Here is a 24,849-nt window from a genome sequence, read left to right as displayed (position 1 = left end):
GCTAAATTGGGCATGAGGCACGTTTTTTTTTTTTTTTTTTAAATTTAAAGGAGCGCGGGGCGTGCTCTAGATAGGCAAAATGAGGGCGCGAGCGCGCTCTCAAGTAAAAATAGGAGGTTGAACTTTTTGGGGTCAGGTCACGGGGATGCAAGGAGTTGGATTCTCAACTCGTATGCACTAAAATATTAGCAAAAAAAAATTGGAAAAACGTGAACAGTAAAAACAATAGAGAATAGTTAAAACAGTTTTGTGTAGTTATAATCTAAACGCACAATACGTAAACAACCAAGATGGCAAGCGGCGCCATTTGATAACTAAGATTTGATAGATGTAAAAACATTGTTTCTACAGTACTAATCATGCTAATCATTTAATATTTTACACTTTAAATATGTGTTGATATATAGGAGTAATCGTTTTCGATTCACTCTTATTTGCACGTTGTAGACACCCCATTTTTGCAGGCATAATTCATTCACGATTTTGCATTGAATTAAATATGATCATATAAGGTGATTTGTTTTCTAGAGTCTTCATTTCTACATCAATCTTCTTTCTTTTCATCTTCTTTTAGCTTCTTTAGACTCTCCTCATCATGTTCTAGCTATGGCTGAAGTTTCTTTGCTTTCTGAGTTTTAAGCTGAAAATGACCAAAATGCCCCTATAAACCTTTGGAACCCAAATCTCATTTTTTCCACTCTTTCTTTGGATGAGAATATTTCATATTTGAATTCCCCATAAAAAATCCTTTTAAATGAGTACAAGCTTTCCTAGGTTCCTTTTGGATTTTGAAAACCCTAATTTTGCCCTATCCCATTTCAGCCCGTTGTGCGCACAGTTGAGTGCAACAATTTTTTGGAGTAAGATTTCGACCCAAGGGTATTTCTCAGAGTTCATGTACCTTCCTAATGGATTCATGAACAATTTTTGTGAACAAGAGTTTGCCTAATTTTGACCAGGTCCAAGGAAATTTGTAGCATTGAAAATATGGTCAAAATGGGCTTTTTTGTGGATTTTGGACTTGTGCTCGTGGGCGGTGGATCCAGCTCGAGTTTGACCTTTTCATTAGGTTTTCTAGCCCATTTTTAAGCCTCCAAAAACCTAAATAACCTTTCTTAATTGTTTGATTTGATTTGATCCCTAAAATCAAGAATATTCTAGAGAATATGCCATTTTGGAGCCATGTTTGGAAACCCTGGATTATGGGCTCATTAAGGACGTGTAGGGTTTGATTATTTTCCCTAATCCATCTTAAAGATCCAAAAACCAAGGGCCAAGATCGCACCCCTTATCCCACCTCTTGAATCAAGGGCCAGATTCAGGAGGTGCATCCAAAAAGATATCAAGCCATTGGATTTTTCTTCATCAATACTCAGCCATTAGATCAAACTCATTACCATATTTGAATCCACGCCCAAAAGCTATAAATATGGGTCTCATTCACCCACAAAAAACATCTAGAACTAAGGATCTGGAGCTAGGAATTCGGAGTTAATAATCTGGACCCAGCTATTCAGAGCTAATAGCCTAGTAGTTTTCTTTTCTTCAGTGTTCTTCTTTTATTTCTTTTCTAGTTCATCATTCTATAGTAGAATTTCTTTAGTTTAATCTGGAGTTGAAGGTAAAATTTTGACTTTGAGATTTTTCTAATGAAATTTTTCGTGTTCTTCGTCTTTAGCCTTCTTTTCCCCTCTTTCGATCTTGAGTAGAAGCTTCTTTTCACCAAAAGTTATTTTTTTCTCAAATCACCTGTTTCAATCCAAAAATCACAGTTGTCAATTCCAGATCAAGTTTATCATCATCATTCATCAACAATCAATCAAGATCATCAATCTGTCAATCAATCTACAATCAAGTATGAGGCAACATTCCAAACAAGGTGACATCTTTCTTTTCTCTTTTATTTTAATTAGTATTGCATATTAGGATTATTTGTTTTTTTAGTTTTACTATAACATATAGTCATTTGCTTTTAAATAATTTAGTGAAGATCATCCAACTTGGTAGATTAATTTTTCAACCTTTCTTCGTTCCCTTATCTTAATACATTACACCTCAATAGAAGTAAGGCTGGTTTTATCAAGCGAGTGTGGGTGCCTAACACCTTCCCACATCGTACCTTGACTCTCGAACCCAATAATCATCCAGTTTCGAGGGCTAGTCCTTCACATAGGTTTTACTCTACTTTTCCTTAATAAAGTTAGTGGCGACTCTAAAATAGATTGCATAGACCTAGGTACACATTTTTGTGCGTAAAGGTTTTTTGGCGACTCCGCTGGGGATTCCCTAGAGAGTCAAACTTACATTTTCTTTGAGGTGTTTCAGTTAAGATAGGAAAGAATAAGGCTTATCAGGAAGCCAGTTGGAATAGAAGAGCAGGGTTAAGGTTATCTCGTGCAACCATTAACTCGCTGATTGAAATGGAGAATCTACCTGACGGTTCTCCTCAAGAGTTATCGCTACCACCTATATTTTCTTCACAGATGTATGTGCCACAAGGAAGTTCTCCACTAGCACCTCCATCTAAGGGACAAGTTTTATCAGCGAACATCCAAAGTCAACATACAAGTAATTCTGGTGAATTGTCAACCCTTACCAGTTGATAAGAGCCCAAAACTGTAGTTTTAGCCCTGTAGCAGTCATACTTTTAGATCAATTATGTGAGTAATAATTAAGAGTTAACACTGATTATGTGTTTTTATGCATTTCAGGTTTCAAAGTCCATTATGTGCAAAAATGTGCCACTTTAGCGAGATAAAGGAGCAAAGGTCGGCTACTAAGTAGTTCCGTGATTAAATGCCAAGATTCAAGAAGACAAAGCCTTCCTAAAGCCCAGTCAAAAGCTGAAAAGTCGACACGGGCAGAAACAACACACAAGTCAGCAGAACTTTCGAAGGCCGTATCTTTGGACTCAGACCTCGGAATGGGGCCTACCTTATGTCAAAACGACCGGCTCGGAAAGAGCTTTCCAATGGTCCAAGCCTTGACCCAATTAGAGGAGCAAAAGTGGACAAAAAGTCTGTTGAAGCCAACTGCAGCTGAAGAGGCCTTTTTGGACTGAAAGAATTGGGTTTTGGGCCTGATTCTCTGGCCCAAAACATGGCTCCAAGCCCATGCACGATTTTTGGATCTGAAAGTATAAAAACCAAAGCTTAGCTCTTTGTTAATGGTAGCTAGTTAGACCTAAAACAATATAGATAATTCTAGATCTAGTTTTCAGTAGATTAATTAAGTTTTAGTTCCATTTTCAATTCTTGTTTTAGATTAAGTCTTTGAATCATTGTTCTTGGTTGATTAGATAAATAAAATAGTTATTTTGTCAATTTCTATTCTTGTCATTTACATTGTGTTAGATTTGATTTCATTTATTACTTGGTATTCAATTCTTAGTTATTAATTCGATTTTAATTATTGTTTAATTTAGATTAGTAAATTTCAATTCTTTATATCATGTTTAGTTTTAATTTAATCGGAAATGATTGCGTAATGATTCTCAGCTAAACCTCCATTAGAGGGGGTTGAGAAACCTTGATGAAAGCTTGATTCCGATTATCGTAGAGTCGTCGTAATTTCCCTTCCACTCTAGAAACGATTAGTTCACCATGAGAATGGGTTTGATCGTTCACATGCTAGTTATGAATTGGTAGGAATGCCAGGTGTAATTAGGGATTAGGAAGAACCAATTGTTCTGCGAAGCAGTTCAATTCGGATTACGACGATTCGTCGTTAATAGGATTAAGTCGAGTTACGGTGGAATCAATCCCCCTCTAACTCCTTATCATTGAATCAACGTAGCATTCCCATAGTTGTTCTGATAATCGACTAGTTGCATCTTGTGGGTAGTTGCATCGTAGTCTAGTTGCCCTTTTCGTAAATCTCTCATTAGACTTAGAGTAGAGTAATTAGACTTGAAAGCACAACATGCGGAAGGACTAGGAGTGGAACGAACTTCCTACTCCATTATATCTCATAGGATTGAGAGTAGAAACTTTGATAAAAAATAGGCACATAACATAGTTTTAGTTTACTTACATTTTGAGTTCATCGTTCATTTTGTAGGTAAACTATTCAATTTTATTTTATCACCAGTCAAGAGGAATTGATGGAGAAGGCGATGGAAAAAATGTTTCTCAAGATGATGTCAAAGTTTGCAATAACTTCAAGTCTGGGTCAACCACAACAACCAGGTATCACACTACCCCCTATGGTTAGTCCTAACCCTACCATTCTACCAACCTCATTACTCACTCCGTATACTACACATAGATCAACCCAATTGCATGTTCCTATGCCAACCCATACTCCGTCCCAACTTTTTCCTCAAGATAACCCAACTTACATGCCTCAACCATCCACTCATCAAACTTTTCAAAGCCCAAACCAAATTCCAACTACAACCATGATGTCCAACCCATTCATGTTACCAACCCCAACCTATTTTCCACAAACTCCACAACCACTATTCTACACGAACCCCCAATACCAAGTGCAAAACCCAATCCAACCACCGGTTGACCCTGTAATGGAGGAGATTAAGAAATTGAAAGAAGCAATGACCAAGATGAAAGGTGAAGGCTTGGACCTTGATAATCTGTGTCCATATCCATATATCAGAGTACCACATGGATTCGAATTTCCAAAGATGGAGCGATATGAGGGAAACAGTTGTCCAAAGGCCCACATTCGTATGTATGCAAGTTATCTACAACAGATGGGAATCGGGCCAGAACTAATGGTTCAACTATTCCAGAGGAGTCTTAAGGGTGCAGCCCTTACTTGGTGGATGAATACTAAAACACAAAAAATCAAGACTTGGCCTGAACTGGTAAACGCTTTCGTAGCTCACTTCTCTTACAACACTGATATCCAAATGGGCCGAAGGCAACTTGAAGCTTTGAAGCAAGGTCTGAATGAAAGCTTTACCTAGTATATTACAAGATGGAGGACAAAAGTAGCCCAAATCATTGATAGGCCCAAGGAGCAGGAGCAAATTAGATTGGTTATGAAGAGTTTGAACAAAGAGTATGCAACCAGGCTAAGTGCTAGTTATCATCCGACATATCAAGCCTTAGTTGCTGCTGGATCACAAATTGAAGATGGGTTATCATCTGGCAATATTTCTCCCATCAGCTCAATGTCTACATAATCTAACCCGCAGAAGAAGAAGCATCCCACTGTAATGGTGAACAACAAAGAAGCCAATGTGGTTGCTGCACAAGTTCAACCTCAGCCACATACGCAACTTCAGTCGGAGGTAACAATTCATCCTTTTTCCAATCAAGTCATTTTCCCTCCAAGACAGCAAGACAGGGGTTTTCCCAGGCAACAGAGGCAGTTCACAGAATTGGGCTTCCCATTACAAGTTGTATTGAGGGCTTTAGTCCAACAGGGCTTGATTACGTTAATGCAGCCAAGGCCTCCTCCAAATCCAGTGCCATTCTGGTACGATGCTTCAAAACATTGTGACTTCCATCAGGCTCCAAGTCACACGACGGAGAGGTGCATGCTCCTTAAACATCTTATCCAAAACTTAATTGATGAGGGTAAGATAGATGCCTCCAGTCTCGGCACTCCCAATATTTCGACAAATCCATTTCCAATTCATAATGGAAGAGTTAATACTTTGGAAGCTGTCAAAAGGGATTCGGCATTATTCATCATTTCGATCAGACAGACGTCCAATGTTAGCACCACAAAACCAGTCAATCTTCATGATGCAATTAGAGAATGCATGGGGCAAACAAAGTCTAAAGGTATCCAATTAAATGAGGTGGTGGCACCATTTCTACATACTCCACAGGTTCAAAAGCCATTCAAGTTTACTAGAGAGCATCTGGAATCCTTTATGATGCAGAGGACCATTACGAAATGGGTAGATCCTTTGAATACATGCATCTCAATCCGCGACATCACAAGTTGGGTAGAACCTCAAGGACCCGTGATTCACCAGAATCTAGCTCAGCAACAGGTGATCCCAACTCCTATCACAATCCCCAAGGTCCAAAGCTTGTGCCAGCCAAGAGTCACGATACCGAGGAGGTTCTAGGGAAGAAGTTAATTGAGCCTGAGAAAAGTAAAGATGACTCAGCAATCTCACTACATCAGTTGAAGCAATTAGAACCTAGTTTGGCAGAGGAATGTGTTGAGACTCACGGTTTGACAAGAGGAAGAAGGATATACAAGCCACCACACTTACAAAAGGATCAGGTTTTGGCCCAACCTCCTAACCTGCCCACGGCTACTGAACTAGAGAAGCAAGAGGGTAATGAGGTAATCCAACAATTGCAGAAAACCAAGTCCAACATTTCCATATGGGGTTTACTCATGGCATCACCCCAACATAGGCAAGCAGTTCTTCAAGCCTTGAACCAGGCTCACGTTCCATCTTCCATCCAGCCAAACAATTTGGCACGTATAGTCGCTTCCCTAAAGAAGACAAACTCCATAACATTTTTTGATGATGATTTGACTGCAGATGGAATAACCCACACAAAAGCATTGAATATTACGGTGCATTGCAACAACCATAAGGTGCCATTTGTACTGATTGACAACGGATCCGATTTTAATATATGTCCGGTCAATTCTGCGAAAGCCATTGGAATCATGCCAGAAGACTTCACTTTCACTAAGGATACAGCTAGAGCAATTCATGGGTTTGATAATCAGAGAAGATAAGTCCTTAGCGAGTTCACAACTGACGTCCAAATAGGTCCAGTCACGTTCAAAGTCACATTCTTGGCTATGGACATCGAGGCTAATTACAATTTCCTTTTAGGCAAACCATGGCTACACCAGGCCATCGCAATTCCCTCTACACTTCACAGAAAGCTTAAGTTCTTATGGCAAGGGAAGATTATCTGCATCACTGGTGATTTGGATGATCTGGATTCTTCAGAAGAGCATAAGGTAATACCAATGATTGAAGGAAAGTGTAACTACACTGAGGAACCATTCGGGATTGTGGAGTTTAGAGCACCCGACAAGGAGAAGCTCCCTACCCCATTTTGTAATGGAAATCCCAAGATGACTCAGATGTTCCGTGAGCAGAACTATTTTCCAGGACTTGGATTGGGAAAAACCCAAAACGGCATCTTAGAACCGCTGCAGATTCCTAGTCAAGATGATCAAAAATGGCTAGGTTATACTGAGGAGGTTGTGGAAGGACTGTCAGAATTGTTTATCAATTCTAGTGCCAAGGTGAATTGTCTCGGATTGGCTCTACCTGATCTAGGGGCAGAGATTGATGCTATTATTGATTCCAACATGTTATGGAGCGAAGATGATGACCCAGATCCAAACTCAGAAGTTACGGTTTCAAAGCTAGATATTAATTCAGTTCCCTAGGGTTAGGATTTGACCCAGGAGACAAGAATGTCACACCTTATCATGTCCAATTGGACCCTTAGACTATACTTGATTTGGATGATCTGTTGAATATGGAATCTATTGTTGACCCAGTTCTAGTAGATGTTGAGAACATACCACTTTCTGACTCCCAGACGCAATATGAGATTCAGGAAAGGTTTTTAGAGACCTTAGATTCTGATGAGGATCTATTCATTGATGGAGACTATAATGATTGGGGAATGCAAGTCATTATTGATCCAATCCCCAGCCATCATATTGCTCCGGTTGAGCCACCAGATGAATCCAATAGGGCTTAAAGGGCGTGAAACTTTTTGTTCTAACTCCTTTTGTATATAGTTATATTTCAAAAATCCAAAAAAAATCAAATATTTTAGAAAATCCAAAAAAAATCAAATATTTCAAAAATATAAAAAATCAAAAAAGTTTTCAAAATCCCACAGAATATGATTTACCCACTTGCCTTAGTGCAAGATGATTGAATGACTTGTGCAGATTATTATGATCCCCTCCCCCCGACAATGATGAAGAATGGACAATGAAGCTCCTGAGTCCATTCTTTCTCATGAGCAGTCTGAGGATTGACAGACGTTAGTCATTGTGGAGACAAAGACCATCAACTTTGGCACCACAGATAAACCACATTATGTGCAGATTGGTATAACCTTGATCCTCTCTGAGCATTGAAGCCTGATCAAATTACTGAAGGAATCCATAGAAGTGTTGATCATATCTATGGCAATCTATTATCTTAAGGTTGTACATGATTTTCATTATTCGTAGATGAGAGAATCACTCACCGAGAAGAAGAAATTGAGGAGGAAGAAAGTTCAGCGGTTATGTTTGAGAAGATTTTTCAAATGTCTAAGATCACTAACATCAACATCAGCATTCAGCATTATGTATTTACCCTTGTGGAGAGGGCAAAGCTCCACAACATCATTTGATCAACTACCCTCCTGACGAAGGGGAATATTATGCATTCCATCAATCAACAGCTACTTAGCCAACCAACCAACTAGCTACCGTACCGTGGAGAGGGCAAATTCCATATTGCATCATTAGCCTCCATCGAAGACATGAGAGCTATCTATCAAAGAAGTCAACTGACTCGAATCTGACTACATCAAAGAGCGGAATGCTAAGAGGAGTTCATCTGTGACCAACATTCTTGATAGCCGAGATATGAAGGAGGACATTGATTTTCTACTAGGATGTAGATACCAATTGAGAGAGATTGTTGCAAGTAAAGCTGAGCAAGTAGATCCAGACTAGAGTGGAATCTATGAACCATAAAGTTCAAACCCAATAGTGAATGTCCATTCACTATGAAGATTCTACATGGAAAACCCTACCAATGCCGACCAATTAAAGAGGTACTACTTTTTACCCAACTTTGTTTATTTTAAGACGAAGAGTATAGTGGAAATCTTAGAGAGACGATGGAACAGGCCATCTTTGATATATCATATGTTACCTAATATCATATGTTACCATTTGAAGCCCATTTGTGCCTTAGCATATTCTTTTGTTTCCCACAATATAAGCCCATATCTTTTAAGAAGCCTAATAAACCCTTAGCCTACCCATAGATTACCCATACCCACTCTTATAGAACTTGTCATGGTCCAGGGGCATCATTTCATCCATCTTTGATCACGAAACAATCACCCCCATGTTATTTATCCAAAGAAGATGTTGACGGGGGTTATTTATCCTAGTGCAAAAAAAAAAAAAAAAAAAAAAAACCTGTCAGAACTCAAAATGCTTAGAGTTGCACAAAATAATCAACACAGGTCCAAAATGGAAAACCTAAACAAGGGGCAGTTTCATTTGAGATTTGGAATCCGTATCATCATCTCACTACTATCATTCCAATTACTCATCCCTTTATATGACAAGTTCTACTCCAAAAATATTTTTTTGATCTTATCTTTTCTTTCTGAGCCTATCACCTAAGCCTACATTATAGTCCTATGAAAGTCCGCTCTTGATCTCTATGTCCACTATATCTCCTAGTTGAGAAGTACTCGAGGCAAAAAAATTAAAAAAAAAATAAATAAAAAAGGCATTGGAGGATTCACTACTAGTGATTGCAATGTATGAAGAAGTCGTCTCCAGAAGATTGGTCCTATGCTTTATGCTCTATCTGGTTTGGAAGAAAGTTTTTGGGTGTCGTTCAGTGCTTTGTGAAGGTCAAACAATCAAAGAGAAAAGAATATCATCTAATTCATAGGTGCTAAGTTTGATCGTAGTTCTATCCTGTGGTCGTCTTCATGCTCATATTCTTGTCGGTAACTCATTCCCCCGCCCTCACTTGTTATTCAATCATCTGTGGTATTTCTTATTCTGTGAAAAAAAAAATGTTTTGTTTTCCATTGTTTTCAAAATGAATTTCAAAAAAAATAAAAAATAAAAAATGATTTGTTTTCGAAAACTTGCTTTGCTTTGGATGGCTTATGATGAAAAATCTAGGATTTCAAGCACGTAGAAAATTCTGAAGCCAATATTCATAACTAAACCATGTACTTGTTTTACTAACATAGCATGCATACACCACAATTTTTCTAACTATTCACGCTAATATAGTTGCATTGTTTTCATGCATGTATATTGTATATTTCACTCTATTGTAATGTGTGTTGGAATCTCTAGGAGTATTTCTAAATACTAGTTTCGGTGTCTAGTTGGCTTCTTCTTATCTGTTGGTGAAACCGACTTAGAGTTGGAGGATGAGTCTTTATCTCTTTAGAGTTTGAGGATGAGTCTTTATCTCTTAGAGTTTGAAACCGACGTAGAGTGGAAGTGTGAGTCCTTATCCTATCTAGAACCGACCACCTTACCTCTATAAATACAGGACCTTGCGTCCATATAGAGTATCCATAGAAAACAGCAACTCACACCTTCAGAGAAATAGAACTCGACCCCATCCTATTCTTCTTCTCTTTTCACTGTCAGCTGTCAGAGAGAGTTATACTGCCGTTCTAGAAGGTAGTTTGTTCTAGTGCAAAGTCAAACTACTGTTAACCATTGAATCCTGTGAGGAAAACGCCACTGCTGCCTTTCTGCACCATTGGAAGGGGCAAAATATTTCCTTAAGGACAGCCTAATCCGTGCCTTGGTTATTACCTGTTACTTCTGTCCTTGTCTCTTATTGTTTTCTTTATTCGGGTACAACAATGTGTAGAGAGAAATAAATTGTCTAACCTTGGTCAAAGAAGTTTCCCCCAAGTTCCACAGGTTTCCAAGACATCAGATTCCAAGAGTGGGAGCAAGGCTGCCATTGGTGAATAAGGTAAGTGAGATTCCATTATATGTTGCCCCAAAGAGTCAATGTTAGTTCGAAAGAAAAGAAAAAAATGTGTTACCATAGCATGGCGTGGTTTGGATGGTGTGGTGTTTTGCCTGCTTCGGCACCATCACTTCTTTCTCCTGGATGTTTGCAAGGTATGAGTTCTCCTTTTCTAACCTTATTTATAAGGGTTGCGGGCATGAGCTTGATTTATGTAAAGGGTCGTTGCATGTGATTGCAAGTTTAATTAATCTAGGAAAAGACAAAATTTAAAAGAGTAAAATATTGGCTTACCATTCATGGTGCGACACTCCATGAGCATCGACTTGTTGCTGCTGGACGTTCAGAGGTATGGGTTTCTCCTCTCTCATCGTGTATATATAGATTTTGAGGTGTATATTAAATAGGAAGCATTGCCTAACTTAGAATAATTTTCTTTTAGACATGCATGTATATATGGGAATATGATCTGTATATTAGAAGCTTTTGTATTTTTAGGCTGTTGACTATTTTAAAGATTCCTTTTCTTTTGAAAATAAAATATCTGTTTTTATAAAACAGATATGGCCTACGCACCAAAAGCAAGTTCGGTACACCTTACTTTCTTCTCACCCGGTTTGGTCTGGTTCAACATGTTTGGTCCAGTCTGACCCAGTTTCCACCTGTACGACCCGGTTTTGACCTGTTTGACCCGAGTTTGAGCTGTTCGACTCGGTTGATCCAGTTGACCTAGTTTTGATACTTGAGTAAATTGACCAAAAATTTAAAAATAAAAAAAAATGACTTTTCAAAAATAAAAAAAACGATGAATATTAGTACCATGGGGGTTCTTACCCTCCAGTATGAGAAAATATTCATCAAAATTTTGTTTTCTCTACCGCACTATTGGCAACCACTTGATCATTAATATCATTTCGGTAACTCCATTTGTGCAACATTAAAATTGTTCGCGAGAACAATGTCAGTTTTTACTGACAATCTCATGGATCGATCAGCCTGAACTCATAGTGACAGTCTTTTCCAATCCGAGTACTTGAACATAATAGATTGATTGATTGATTGAACTTGAATATCACCATCCCCAGCATCCATCTTTCATCTCCAGCACATCTCTTACCTTCCCCAGCAGTGTTTGTTTGTGTCTTCATCCATCTTCTTTAGAATCTCCTATCCCCCGTAGATCTTCTTGCTCTCCTCGGTGAGTCTTTCGTCAGTGTTTGGTTATCACCATTATATGAGAATCTTTAATCAAAGTCAAAATCATGAATGAATTGATCTATCCACTTGATTTCACCAGTTTTCTAAAATGAATTTGAAAAATATCAGATTTCAAAAAATTTGTCCCTTGATTTCAAAAAGTTGTTCATCCTTATCCATCACCATTTTTGGCCTAAGTGCCCGACCTGAGTGCCATTATCCTAGTACACAATGATGTAATGTAAGACGTAAAATACACGCAATAAAAGGTGTGATACTTTGGTTGACTACTGAAAAAATGTAAGACGTAAAACACGCATTTGTAAGGTACGATACCATCCTCTCTTGAGTGACAACCATTTTCAACTGTACTTTCACAAACAACTTGAAAAAAATTGAGAATTTCAAATATCTAGGGAAAAGCCCTATTTCAAAAAATATTTTTCAAATGAATTTTCAAAAGTTGCATGAGATCTTTTGGCTGAAGCTTGGCAAAAATGGTTTGTCTCCATGGCTTTTCCGTTTAGTTGCAAGTAACCTCCGCCAAAGAGGGGCAACTGTAGACACCCCATTTTTTCACCCCCAGGCATAATTCATTCACGATTTTGCCTTGAATTAAATATGATCATATAAGGTGATTTGCTTTCTAGAGTCTTCATTTCTATATCAATCCTCTTTCTTTTCATCTTCTTTTAGCTTCTTTAGACTCTCCTCATCATGTTCTAGCTATGGCTGAAGTTTCGTTGCTTTCTGAGTTTTAAGCTAAAAATGACCAAAATGCCCCTGTAACCCTTTGGAACCCAAATCTCATTTTTTCCACTCTTTCTTTGGATGAGATTATTTCATATTTGAATTCTCCTTGAAAAATCCTTCGAAATGAGTACAAGCTTTCCTAAGTTCCTTTTGGATTTCGAAAACCCTAAGTTTGCCCTATCCCGTTTCAGCCCGTTGTGCGCATTGTTAAGTGCAATAATTTTTTGGAGTAAGATTTCGACCCAAAGGTATTTTAACGAGTTTATGGGCCTTCCTAATGGATTCATGAATAATTTTTGTGAAGAAGAGTTTGCCTAATTTTGACCAGGTCAAAGGGAATTTGCAGTATTGAAAATATGGTCAAAATAGGCTTTTTTGTGGATTTTGGACTTGTGCTCGTGGGATGTGGATCCAGCTCGAGTTGAACCTTTTCATTAGGTTTTCTAGCCCATTTTCAAGCCTCCAAAAACCTAGAGAACCTTCCTTAATTGTTTGATATGATTTGATCCCTAAAATCAAGAATATTCTAGAGAATATGCCATTTTGGAGCCATGTTTGGAAACTCGGGATTATGGGCTCATTAAGGACGTGTAGGGTTTGATTATTTGCCCTAATCCATCTAAAAGATCCAAAAATCAAGGGCCAAGATCGCACTCCTTATCCCACCTCTTGAATCAAGGGCCAGATTTAGGAGGTGCATCTAGAAAGATATCAAGCCATTGGATTTTTCTTCATCAATACTAAGCCATTGGATCAAACTCATTACCATATTTGAATCCATGCCCAAAAGCTATAAATATGGGTCTCATTCACCCACAAAAAACATCTGGAGCTAAAGATATGGAGCTAGGAATTCGGAGTTAATAATCTGGACCTAGCTATTCGGAGCTAATAGCCTAGTAGTTTTCTTTTCTTCAGTGTTCTTCTTTTATTTCTTTTCTAGTTCATCATTCTAGACTAGAATTTCTTTAGTTTAATCTGGAGTTGAAGGTAAAATTTCGACTTTGAGATTTTTCTAATGAAATTCTTCGTGTTCTTCGTCTTTAGCCTTTTTTTCCCCTCTTTCGATCTTAAGTAGAAGCTTCTTTTCACCAAAAGTTGTTTTTTTTCTCAAATCACCTGTTTCAATCCAAAAATCACAGTTGTCAATTCCAGATCAAGTTTATCATCATCATTCATCAACAATCAATCAAGATCATCAATCAGTCAATCAATCTACAATCAAGTATGAGACAACATTCCAAACAAGGTGACATCTTTCTTTTCTCTTTTATTTTAATTAGTATTGCATATTAGGATTATTTGTTTTTTTAGTTTTACTATTGCATATAATCATTTCCTTTTAAATCATTTAGTGAAGATCATCCAACTTGGTAGATTAATTTTTCAAGTTTTCTTCGTTCACCTATCTTAATACATTACACCTCAATAGAAGTAAGGCTGGTTTTACCAGGCGAGCGTGGGTGCCTAACACCTTCCCACATTGTACCTTGACTCCCGAACCCAATAATCATCTAGTTTCGAGGGCTTGTCCTTCACATAGGTTTTACTCAATTTTTCCTTAATAAAGTTAGTGGCGACTCTAAAATCAATTGCATAGACCTAGGTACACATTTTTGTGCGTACACACATACTTGTAAATGAATCTAGAATATACTACTATTAACTAATGATGAGAGTAATATGATCTGAAAATAGTAAACTAAGATGTCAAAACAGGGAATTAAAGATATGAGAAAGGATTAGAGAGGGGTTAATCCACCACACGATTCGATTGGCTATTAGTTTAGTCATCGAATCTTCTTTCTTAATCCCTAGTAAACAACCTACATCTCTATAGTCATTGTTTGACTAGTATGAGAGATTAGCACCCCCACAAATCTCTTTGATGGGGTTTCTAATCTCTAGTTCTCCGTTATGAGCTCTATATCTAGACACTCACAACGAAGAACTTGAAGTTCTTATGCAAAACAATAATAAAACTAACTAGTAATCATTCTCACGTGGCTTCATAAACCCCCTCTAATGGAGGTTTAGCCTTGTGTCATCGGATTCATATGAACTAAATAATTAATAGAAGGCATAATGTAAAAGACAAGAATTTAATTGAAGAACTAAAAATTTTTATTGATAGATTCTAATGGAGGCTACAATTATAAAACTAATTATAACCCTAAACTAAACTAAAACTAAACTAATTAGAGACTAATGGTAGGAAGCAAGGTTAAGTTTAGCCTTAACCCTCTTTATTTAGGAGAGTGTTAGGATTACATTTTCGTGCATGGGCCAAAAAGGGAGACTTTGGGCCTCTAATGTGAGCCCAAATTCCATTAGGTTAAATCTAAAGAAGCCATAGTTGTTGTAAATTACTTTAGTGCCCATTTTGTCCACTTTTACAGCACTAGTTAGGGAAAGGCCAGATCCATTGGAAATATTATTCCAAGTCGGTCGTTTTGACATAAAGTAGGCCCAATTCTGAGGTCTGAGTCCAATGATACGCACCCTTTTGAAGTTCTTATGGTTTTTTGTCCTTTTTATACCCGAATTGACTTTGACTTCCCAGCTTTGACTAGTCTTCAAAAGGGTTTTTCTACTTGATTCTTGGGCTTTAAACATTGAACTCTTCTAGAAATCATCTTGACTCATTTTCCACACAAAATGGCATCTTTAAGCACATAAACAGCTTCAAGACCTGAAATACACAACATGTAAACAGTACTAACTCTTATTTATTATAAACATAATTAGCCTAAATGTAATACTATTAAGGGTTCAAAACTACAGTTTTGGATACTTATCAGAATTCCTAGTGGTTTAAGGCCTTATTGCATATGGTCAATGCAATCGCACTCGGTGAAACGAGACTAGTTAGAACTACATTTTTGTCCACTTATTTTAATTTATCATATTTGCTTGAAGACAAGTAAAATATTGTTTTGGAGTGGTTTGATAAGCACCCAAAACTGTAGTTTAAACCCTTTAATATTATCAATAATTCTACACTAACACAGAGAATTTGACACAGTTGACCGACATAGTGACGTAGCACTGCAACATCAATATTGTACTATGAAAAACCACCACTGCAACATCAATGTTGCACCATGAAAACCACTGCAGCTTCAATGTTGCACTGAGAAATATCACTGCAACATTAATGTTTCACCATGAAAACCACTGCAACGTGAATGTTGTATCGAGAAATATCAATTCAACATCAATGTTGCATAATGAAAACCACTACAACATCAATGTTGCACCATGAAAAATCAATGGAATGGATGGTTTGGTATGAAGAAAAGATGAGAATTGTAAAATAAAAATGGAAAGATGATAATGGAAAGAGAAGAAATGTTTTGAGTGAAAGAAAAAAGATTTTTGGCTTTTATTTTCACCATTGCAACATGTTATGTCATTGTGTCTTGACTGTGTCATTTTTCTTGTTTCAGTGTAGCTCTATGGAGTCCATTTATAATAATGAAAGTTTATTACTGTTTACTTGATTTTGTGTATTTCAGGTCTTCGAGCCAAATATATGAATAAATACATCACTTCTACAAGAGAAATGGGTCAAATTGACTGCTAGAGAAGCTCTATGGTTAAAGCCCAAGTTTCAAGGAGAAAAAAGCCTTCTAAAGCTTAGTCAAAGCTGGAAAGTCAAAGTCAACTCGGGTAGAAAAAGAACATAAAGTCAATAGAACTTCAATAGGTCGTATCTTTGGACTCAGACCTCAGAATTAGGCCTATTTTATGTCAAAACGACCAACTCGAAAAGGGCTTTCTATTGTTCCTAGTCTTAACCCAATCAGTATGGAAAAAGTGGACAAAAAGGGTATTGCAGTAAATTCCAGCAGAGAAAACCCTTTTGGACTTAAATATTTAGGTTTTGGGCTTGATTTAGTGGCCTAAAACACAGCTCCAGAGCCCATGCACAAAGTTGTAACCTAAACCTTTGTTTTATAAAGAGTTTTAGGGAAAAGCTCCTCTCCTCTCTCCCCCCATTAGTTTAGAATAATTTATTATTCTTATTATAGCATCCACACTATATTAAAATACCTTCAAGTTAATAATATTCAATTCGATTCAATTCAATTGCTTCTTTACATTATTTCTTCTTCTCATTCTTATTCTTTTATTAATGATAGTCCAATGAATCAAAGTTAAACCTCTATGATATTAATGATAGAGGGGGTTTAAATGAAGCTTTGGTGAGGACTTGATTTGTTAGAATAGAGTATTTGTTTAAGAGCTTCAAGTCTAGGTTTTCCTCTACCTAGAAATAAGAAAAGTTAACCTAGACTAGAGAATAGTGAATTTTCCATGACAATAGGAATGAACTTTCTCTCATGCGAATTAGTTATGACTAGAGATACCATAAGTGATTAGGGATCATTGAAAGTCTACTCTTTATGTTTGCACCTTGTGTGAAAATATAAAAACTAGGATTTTCTAAACAACTCTATGATAGCATGTTAGGAATTCATCAAAGTTGATTCGAACTCTCTCTAGTTTTCTCCATATTTCATTCAAGACATATTTAATTGCTTTAGTTAATTTAGTATAAATTCGAAACCAAATATCATCCTATTAGTTAAATTCTTTTTCTTAGAGTACTCTTACTATTGTTTCCTTCTTTGCCATTAGTTGAATTCGTTTAGGTCTAGAGAATTAATAGTGGAACGATTACGTACTCTATATATTACATGAATATATATGTTGAGAGTATGAAATAATAATTGTTAGCATAAGAATAAGTTAGAGAAATCTACTATTTTTACGTTTATCACTCATGTTTGCGCATTTATCTTTAGATTATTTACTTACTATACATATGTTATCCTAAGTTCAAAGGAGTTTGTCCTTATTCCCTGCTAGTGAGATGTATAGACTTCTGAGAATAAATAAAGAGACAAGACCATTTGTCCTAGATAGAAGAAGTTTGTGAGTACCTTCTCTGGAGCTCGTCCATTAGGGAATTCCTAGTGGTTTAAGGCCTTGTTGCATATGGTCAATGCAATCACACTCTGCGAAACAAGATTTTGATAATAAATCACACATTTGTGATCTTAGTTTTTCTCTCTCATATTTGTTTGAGGACAAGCAAAATGCTATTTAGGGGTAGTTTATCAAACCCCAAATGAGCATATTTAGCCCTTTACATTACTGTATTACAATCATTCACCATCCAAAGGAGGGTGGAGAAACAAAACAGAGTCATGTAAGTCATTACATAACTTTGACAAATAGTCAGCTACCTGATTAGATTCCCTATACACATGTTTGAACTCAACTACTTCAAACTGATCTTTCAAAGCAATAATGTTTGCAGGTTACTGGCCTTTTCAGACTACTTATCATAAGAGATGCACTTTATCACCAAAAGAAGCTTTATTAACGCTTGTTATGAAGACTCGAGCTTATATGAGAAAGTACTGAAAAGTCAAAGTTAACAGTCAATGGTCTTGGACTCAAACCCAAAAGACTGAAGATTATGTCCTTAGCTTAAAAGACTGAAGATGATGGCCTTATCTCGAAAGTAGCCTTGCTTAACCCTAGCTTGCTCAAGAAGAAAGGGGAAAGCATAAAGTATAAATGAAAAGGAAAAAGCAAGTGTGTGAGGTGTTTTATATTTAGAGGAATATGGCAAATCTGTAATTGTAAAGGTAGGAGTATAAAAGCAAAAAGTGTAAAGAGAAAGCATTATGCAATTCTTGGCTTGATAACCCAAGAATTGAGATCAATTTACTCATGTTTTTTTAGATAGATTTATTTTATTGCAATTTATTTCTTGTCTTGTTATTTTTTGTTGTTAAACTTATTGATTTCTTTTACTTCAAACTCTTCTTTGCATTCAATACTTGTTTTCAATCTTGTCATTTCAATCAAACTTGTTTCTACACTTTCCTTGTCACTTCAATCAAAAGAAAACAAGTTACACTCATTTGAATTCTTCAAATGAGTGTGACTTGTTAACAAAGTCATCTATTTTTCCTCCCCTTTTCATTTCAAGTTTTTAATCCAACAACCAACTTCAATGTTTTCATCTTCCTAGACAACTTGTTTTTCAATACCCTTTAGAGATAGAACATGAATAGGAGAAGTTAGAAGTTCTTGTTCTTAGTTATCAGCCATTTTTCCCAATTTAAGATTTAGGATGAACTTCAACCTAATAACCTCAAGTACCACCACTATTACAACAACTTCATCTTCTGAAGCATCCCGAATGTCATCTTCTTATTCTTCCTCTAAATCTTCTTTCTAATCTTCATATGTCATTGTTTGTTTTTGTGAGGAGTAGTAATATTAAGCAATTCTTGAAAGGAGGAGATGGAGTGTCCTAGATACTGTGATTGAACATCTGAAACTACTGGCTTTGTAGAGATGAAATATTTTAGGATTGATGTTACTTCGGGTAGAGTGTTACTGCCCTTGATGATATTACCAACCAGGATATCATCTTCACTTTATTCTCTAAAAAGTTATAGGACTTGTTTGTTTTGTGGTTAGTGTGTGGTGCCTTCGGTAAAATTAGTGGCGTCTATATGGAAACCCTTATTATATAAATAAATGTTCTCTAGTAACTAATTAAAATGATGTTCATTCTTGTTACAACTGAATTCTAATATCAAACCAAACATAAACAAACACTGAAAATTTCAATTCTAAAATTTAATAAACCCAACATTGAATTACAAAAAAACTAGAAAGACACATCTCCACTAAAATCCAACTGTAGTGGCAGTAGCTAAAAATCTAATCTTCTCAGAACGCATGTCTTCTAAAGCATCCCGAACATCAACTTCTTATTCCTCTTTTGAATCTTCATATGCCTTGGTTTGTTTTCATGAGCACCTACAATATTAAGCAGCTCTTGAAAAGATGAGATGGAGTGTCTTAGATATTGTGATTGAGCATCTGAAACTACTGGCTTTGTAGAGATGAAACCATTTAGGATTGATGTTGCTTCGGGTAGAGTTACTGCCTTTGATGATATTATCGACCCGATATCGTCTTCTTTCTATTCTCTAAAATATTTAGGGTTTATTCTCACTTCGAGCTCCCCTAATAAATTTGCAGTTCAGCTAATATTGGACTTTTCATTTCTACTGGGCCTTCACATTCTACGGGCCCAAGATCTTGACTTTTTCTCCGGGTCTGCATATTTCGTCGAAGTAGGGTCGGCAAGAGTTGGTATCAACTTCTTTGGTATCAACTATCAAGAACATTCAACAGAACAACCAACAGTTATCACTGGATTGCTAGGTCTCAATGTTTATTATAATAATCTTCGACATGATTGCTTTCCAGAGGTGATGTCTTCTCACATTGCATCCAGATCCAAGCACATAATCTCAACGAAGTTGCTAAATGCGCCCAACTAATACAACTTCCATAATAAGTATGAAGAAAAGTTGACACTTTCCAATGTCAAATGATGACATGGCTCTGATATCGTTAACAAGTCATGCTTCGTGGTGTAATACAGGAAAAAAAAAGTTGAACCACCGCACCCAATCTAAAAAGATGTTATCGCTGGTTTGATTGTGCATGTGCCTTACAGTAGACTAAACTGATTTTCTGACAACTAAATTGTCTTTGTAAATCATCATCAGGTGATATCGTTAAAATGTGGTGGTTTTGCAGGACTGCCTTGTATGTCCACAAATTCGCTCTCTTTCTTATGCAGAATGTTCATCTTCTCCATAACGAGGTCTGAGTCCGAACTTTTAAAACAAGCAGCAACCATTTCTCTTAGAACACCATGGCAACATACTAAATCACGACAAGTTTAATTTTATTTGAAGTGGGCTCGATGATATGTCTTTTCATCCTAAAATTAGTAATATTTTTTTAATCTTTTCATCCACAACAGTATAGAAAGAATGTAAAAGACGCACGACACATTGGAAGGGGATAGGCAAAACACTAAGAAAGCCATCGATAGGCAACCAATCGATTTTGGGTGGCATGGATTTTAAGACATGTTTATTTCTTTGGTTAAAGAATGCGTAAAAAGATGGTACAAATTGAAGTCTAAAATCAATGAGATAGTAATGCAATTTTGTTTTTTTGCAAACTACCTCTCTGAATGCACATGGTGAAAACTACATTTTTGCATCTGCAGACTACAAACCACAATCTACACTAACAGTTTATGAAAAGAAACTTATAATGAAATGATTTTGTGGAAAGAGATTCCGAAAGATATCGAAAATGCATTTCATCACTGAAAACTGATTATCGGTTTATAAATAAAAAAACCCCAATGGAAATTTGTTTGTATACATAATTTTCACTACAAATTTTAAGTGGACAGAAGATAAAAATTTAGAACTCGTTTAAGAAGTGAGGGAGATGGGAAGTAGTTATCGAAAAGACGGAGTTGGGAAGTAGCACTGTATTTCTGTCCGGCATGATGACATTGATTCTTCATCCCCCCTATCACTTTGTTTTCTACATGACATATTCATGGATGCCTCCCGCACACAAACACACATACATCTTGGGTGGAAAATTAGTTAATAAGATAAGGCAAACAACGTAAGAATGCAATTTTTAATTCTTATCCCTCCTCCTTTATCTAGGCTTGGGACTAACAATATAATGCAAGAACGCAATTTGTATTCGCAGAGTTAAACATGTTTTCTATCAATCTATCAATGGCGATAGTCAAAGGGTTAAATCTGAACTTAAAGATGCCAAATAGGAATAAATGAGTACAATCAAAAAATGAAGGTACAACAAGAGGACACCACATTTTCTTGTATAAATGAAAACCAGGAAAAAAAAATGAAAGCAACAATACATAACATCATAGTATCATTACCTAAAATAAGTTCAATATTAATCATTCATAGCACCATTAGCTTAAAGCAATACGTCATGATATACTATATTTCTGGTATAAGTTCCGCTACTTCTAGTTAAGGTTTCATTTTTGTAAGCTAAGATAGTTATACACACCTTGACAATGCAACGTACAGTTGATCATGTGTAAAAATATGATCAGGAAAATATATACCGACATTAATAATATAACATACAATACTTCCGGTTACTAACCTTTTACCATGCAGATCTCCATATACCAACTTTTCCACACTTCAACTACTGCAAAATTCTAACCTACTAAATGAAGGTGAAACAATGTACTCAAACCAAGTTGAAGAGTACCAATTCATAGAGTAAATAAAAAAAATATGAAACCATAAGTTTCACAACAATTGGCAAACACACTAACTTCTTCTTCACATATAGTGCCTGGACATCGCAAAGAAATCAAAATCATCTATTGAAAAAAGTGCTTATTCTTATTATTTGTCTGTAGGTTGGTATTAGGCCATGGCAGTGATCATTCACATTTGATTGCTTAAATTTAGAGAGGGGAATCTAAGTTCCAACTGTGAGCATCTAATCAAATTAATACAAACAAATACAACAAACAAAATATAAAGTTATGAGGTCCTAGTACTAAATATACGGCTTGTATTTACTATTTAGAATGAGCGTTTTGCGGCATTCACATTATGGGTTATACTTCTAACACCAGTTCAAAATTCATAAGCTACTCTTACCTATTGTATGTTCAACTCTCATGACCATGAATGCCTTGAAGAATTGTTGCATGCTTACAGAGATAAGATTATTTATTTTCTGTGAATATTAAAAGTAATGAGATAATGAAAAAGAGAAAGAAAGAAAAAGAGATAAAAGATGGCAATGGTGAAGAAGTCGAATAGAATGACAATGGTGTGAACAACAACACAACATGGGTTCGAAAACATTCATCCCCATGTATATGTCTAATGCCTACTTGAAATAAAGTACATAAAGTGCTTACTAAAAACAAAGCATATTAAAACATACCAGTAAATTCAGTAATAGCAAAAAATTTGTTCAGAGATAGGAACTCTAATCAAAAAATCCGAGGGGAAGGCAATACGTTATGGGAACTTCAATTCGTTGCTATATTAATATCGATTAACGAACTTCGGATCGAGATATGGTATTTCAATTCTTCATGAAAGGACTTTGAAGCATAAATAAAAAAAAAAAGATGGAATTCACGAATTTGTCTTGATAGAGTTAGAAAGTATAGAAGTGAGGGAGCATGGGTGTTTGACGCAATGAAATGATGGATAAATGAGATTAGTTCGAGATAGAAAGAGATTAGTTATTTTGGTAGAGAATATGATGAACAGTTATATTTTATACTGTGGGTAAAGTGCTTGAAGCGGTGCCAGTCTGTTTCGGGTTATAATTATGTGAGATCTATTTACCAATGTAACCTTTTTGTGAAGAGCAAAAAGTAAGTGGCTGTCCAACTTTCCGGTACCCTTGTGATTTAAAACTTTGGAGTAAAACTGCAAATACGAAAACTAATCCAAAAAGCAAGTATCCGCATTATATAGAGGATTATAGGACCCATTTGTTTTGTGGTTAGCGTGTGGTGCCCTTGGTAAAATCAGGGGTGTCTATATGAAAACCCTTATTATATAAATAAATGTTCTCTAGTAACTAAAATAGTGTTCATTCTTGTTACAATTGAATTCTAATATCAAAGCAAACATAAACCAATATTGAAAATTTCAATTCTAAAATTTAATAAACCCAAAAGTGAAATACAAAAAAAAACCAGAAAGACACATCCCCACTGAAATCCATGACAGTAGTGGCAGTAGCTAAAACGTTAATCTTCTTAGAACGCATGTCTTCTAAAGTATCCCAAACGTCATCTTCTTATTCTTCTTCTTAATCTTCAAATTCCTATGTTTGTTTCTATGAGGAGTAGTAATATTAAGCAGTTCATGAAAGGAGGAGACGGAGTTTCTTAGATATTGTGATTGAGAGTCTGAAACTACTTGCTTTGTAGATTTTAAATCTTTTAGCATTGATGTTGCTACGGGTAGATTTACTGCCCTTGATGATATTACTGACCCGGTAATCGCCTTCATTCTATTCTCTAAAAAATTTAGGGTTTATTCTCACTTCGAACTCTCCTAATAAATTTGCGGTTCAGCTAATATTGGACTTTTCGTTTCTATTGGGCCTCCACATTCTACGGGCCTCAGATCTCGACGATTTCCCCGTGTCTGCATATTTCGTCGAAGTGGGGACAGGAAAAGTTGGTATCAACTTTTTCAGCATCAACTATCAAAAACTTTCAATAGAACAACCATTGTTACCATTGGATTGTTGGGTCTCAACGTTTATTATAATAATCTTTGACATTATTGCTTTCCTGAGGTGATGTCTTCTCGCATCACATTCAGATCCAAGGGCGTAATCTCAACAAAGTTGCTAAATGTGCCCCACCCCCACTAATATAATTTCCATAATAAGTATGAAGAAAAGTTGACACTTTTCAATGTCAAATGATGCCATGGCTTTGATTTCGTTAACAAGTCAACTATTTAACACCTCTATTTGGAGAGGACCATCTACTAATTATTTCTTACCCCCACCCCCCCCCCTAACTATTATAATAAGGGTTTATAATAATCTTCATATTTCGTCGGTATCAACGATCAAGAAGTGGGGATAACAAGAGTTCGTATCAACTTCTTTGGTATCAACTATCAAGAACTTTCAACATAACAACCAACTATTACCATTGGATTGCTGAGTCTCAACATTTATTACAATAATTTTCTACATGATTGCTTTCCTGAGGTGATGTCTTCTCATATTGCATCCATATCCAAATATATAATCTCAACAAAGTTGCTAAATGTGCCCCACTAATACAACTTCCATAATAAGTATGAGGAAAAGTTGACACTTTTCAATGTGAAATTATGCCATGGTGTTGATCTCGTTAACAAGTAAACTATTTAACACCCCTATTTGGAGAGGGCCATCTACTAATTATTCTTTAGCCCCCGCCTCCCCCCACTATTATAATAATCTTCATATTTTGTCGGTATCAACTATCAAGAAGTGGGGACGCGACAAGAGTTGGTATCAACTATCAAGAACTTTCAACATAACAACCAACTGATTACTGGGTCTTAACATTTAATATAATAATCTTCAACATGATTGCTTTCCTGAGGTGATGTCTCCTCACATTGCATCCAGATCCAAGCACATAATCTCAGCGAAGTTGCTAATTGCACCCTCCTAATACTACTTCCATAATAAGTATGAAGAAAAGTTGACACTTTTCAATGTCAAATGATTCCATGGCTCTAATCTCATTAACAAATCGTGCTTCGTGGTGTAATGATCAATCCCCA

General features: G+C 36.3%; 1 protein-coding gene across 1 annotated transcript; it reads left to right on the top strand.

Moving 5' to 3' along the window:
- Positions 1–5,179: 5,179 nt before the first annotated feature.
- On the top strand, positions 5,180–6,678 carry LOC147475262 (uncharacterized). The gene is made up of 2 exons (XM_086585354.1): positions 5,180–5,753; positions 5,855–6,678. The coding sequence occupies exons 1-2, from the start codon at positions 5,180–5,182 to the stop codon at positions 6,676–6,678; spliced, it is 1,398 nt and encodes a 465-aa protein (XP_086441480.1).
- The last annotated feature ends 18,171 nt before the right edge of the window (positions 6,679–24,849 follow it).

The sequence above is a fragment of the Coptis chinensis genome, chromosome 9 (assembly GCF_015680905.1).
Source record: "Coptis chinensis isolate HL-2020 chromosome 9, ASM1568090v1, whole genome shotgun sequence".
NCBI classification, from domain to species: Eukaryota; Viridiplantae; Streptophyta; class Magnoliopsida; order Ranunculales; family Ranunculaceae; genus Coptis; species Coptis chinensis.
This window is presented reverse-complemented; position numbering and strand designations above follow the sequence as displayed.

Coding starts and splice junctions, on each gene's coding strand:
- LOC147475262 (XM_086585354.1), top strand. CDS start 5,180: ATGGTGAACAACAAAGAAGCCAATGTGGTTGCTGCACAAGTTCAACCT. Junction 5,754..5,854: donor GGGGCAAACAAAGTCTAAAG/GTATCCAATTAA, acceptor TTTATGATGCAG/AGGACCATTACGAAATGGGT.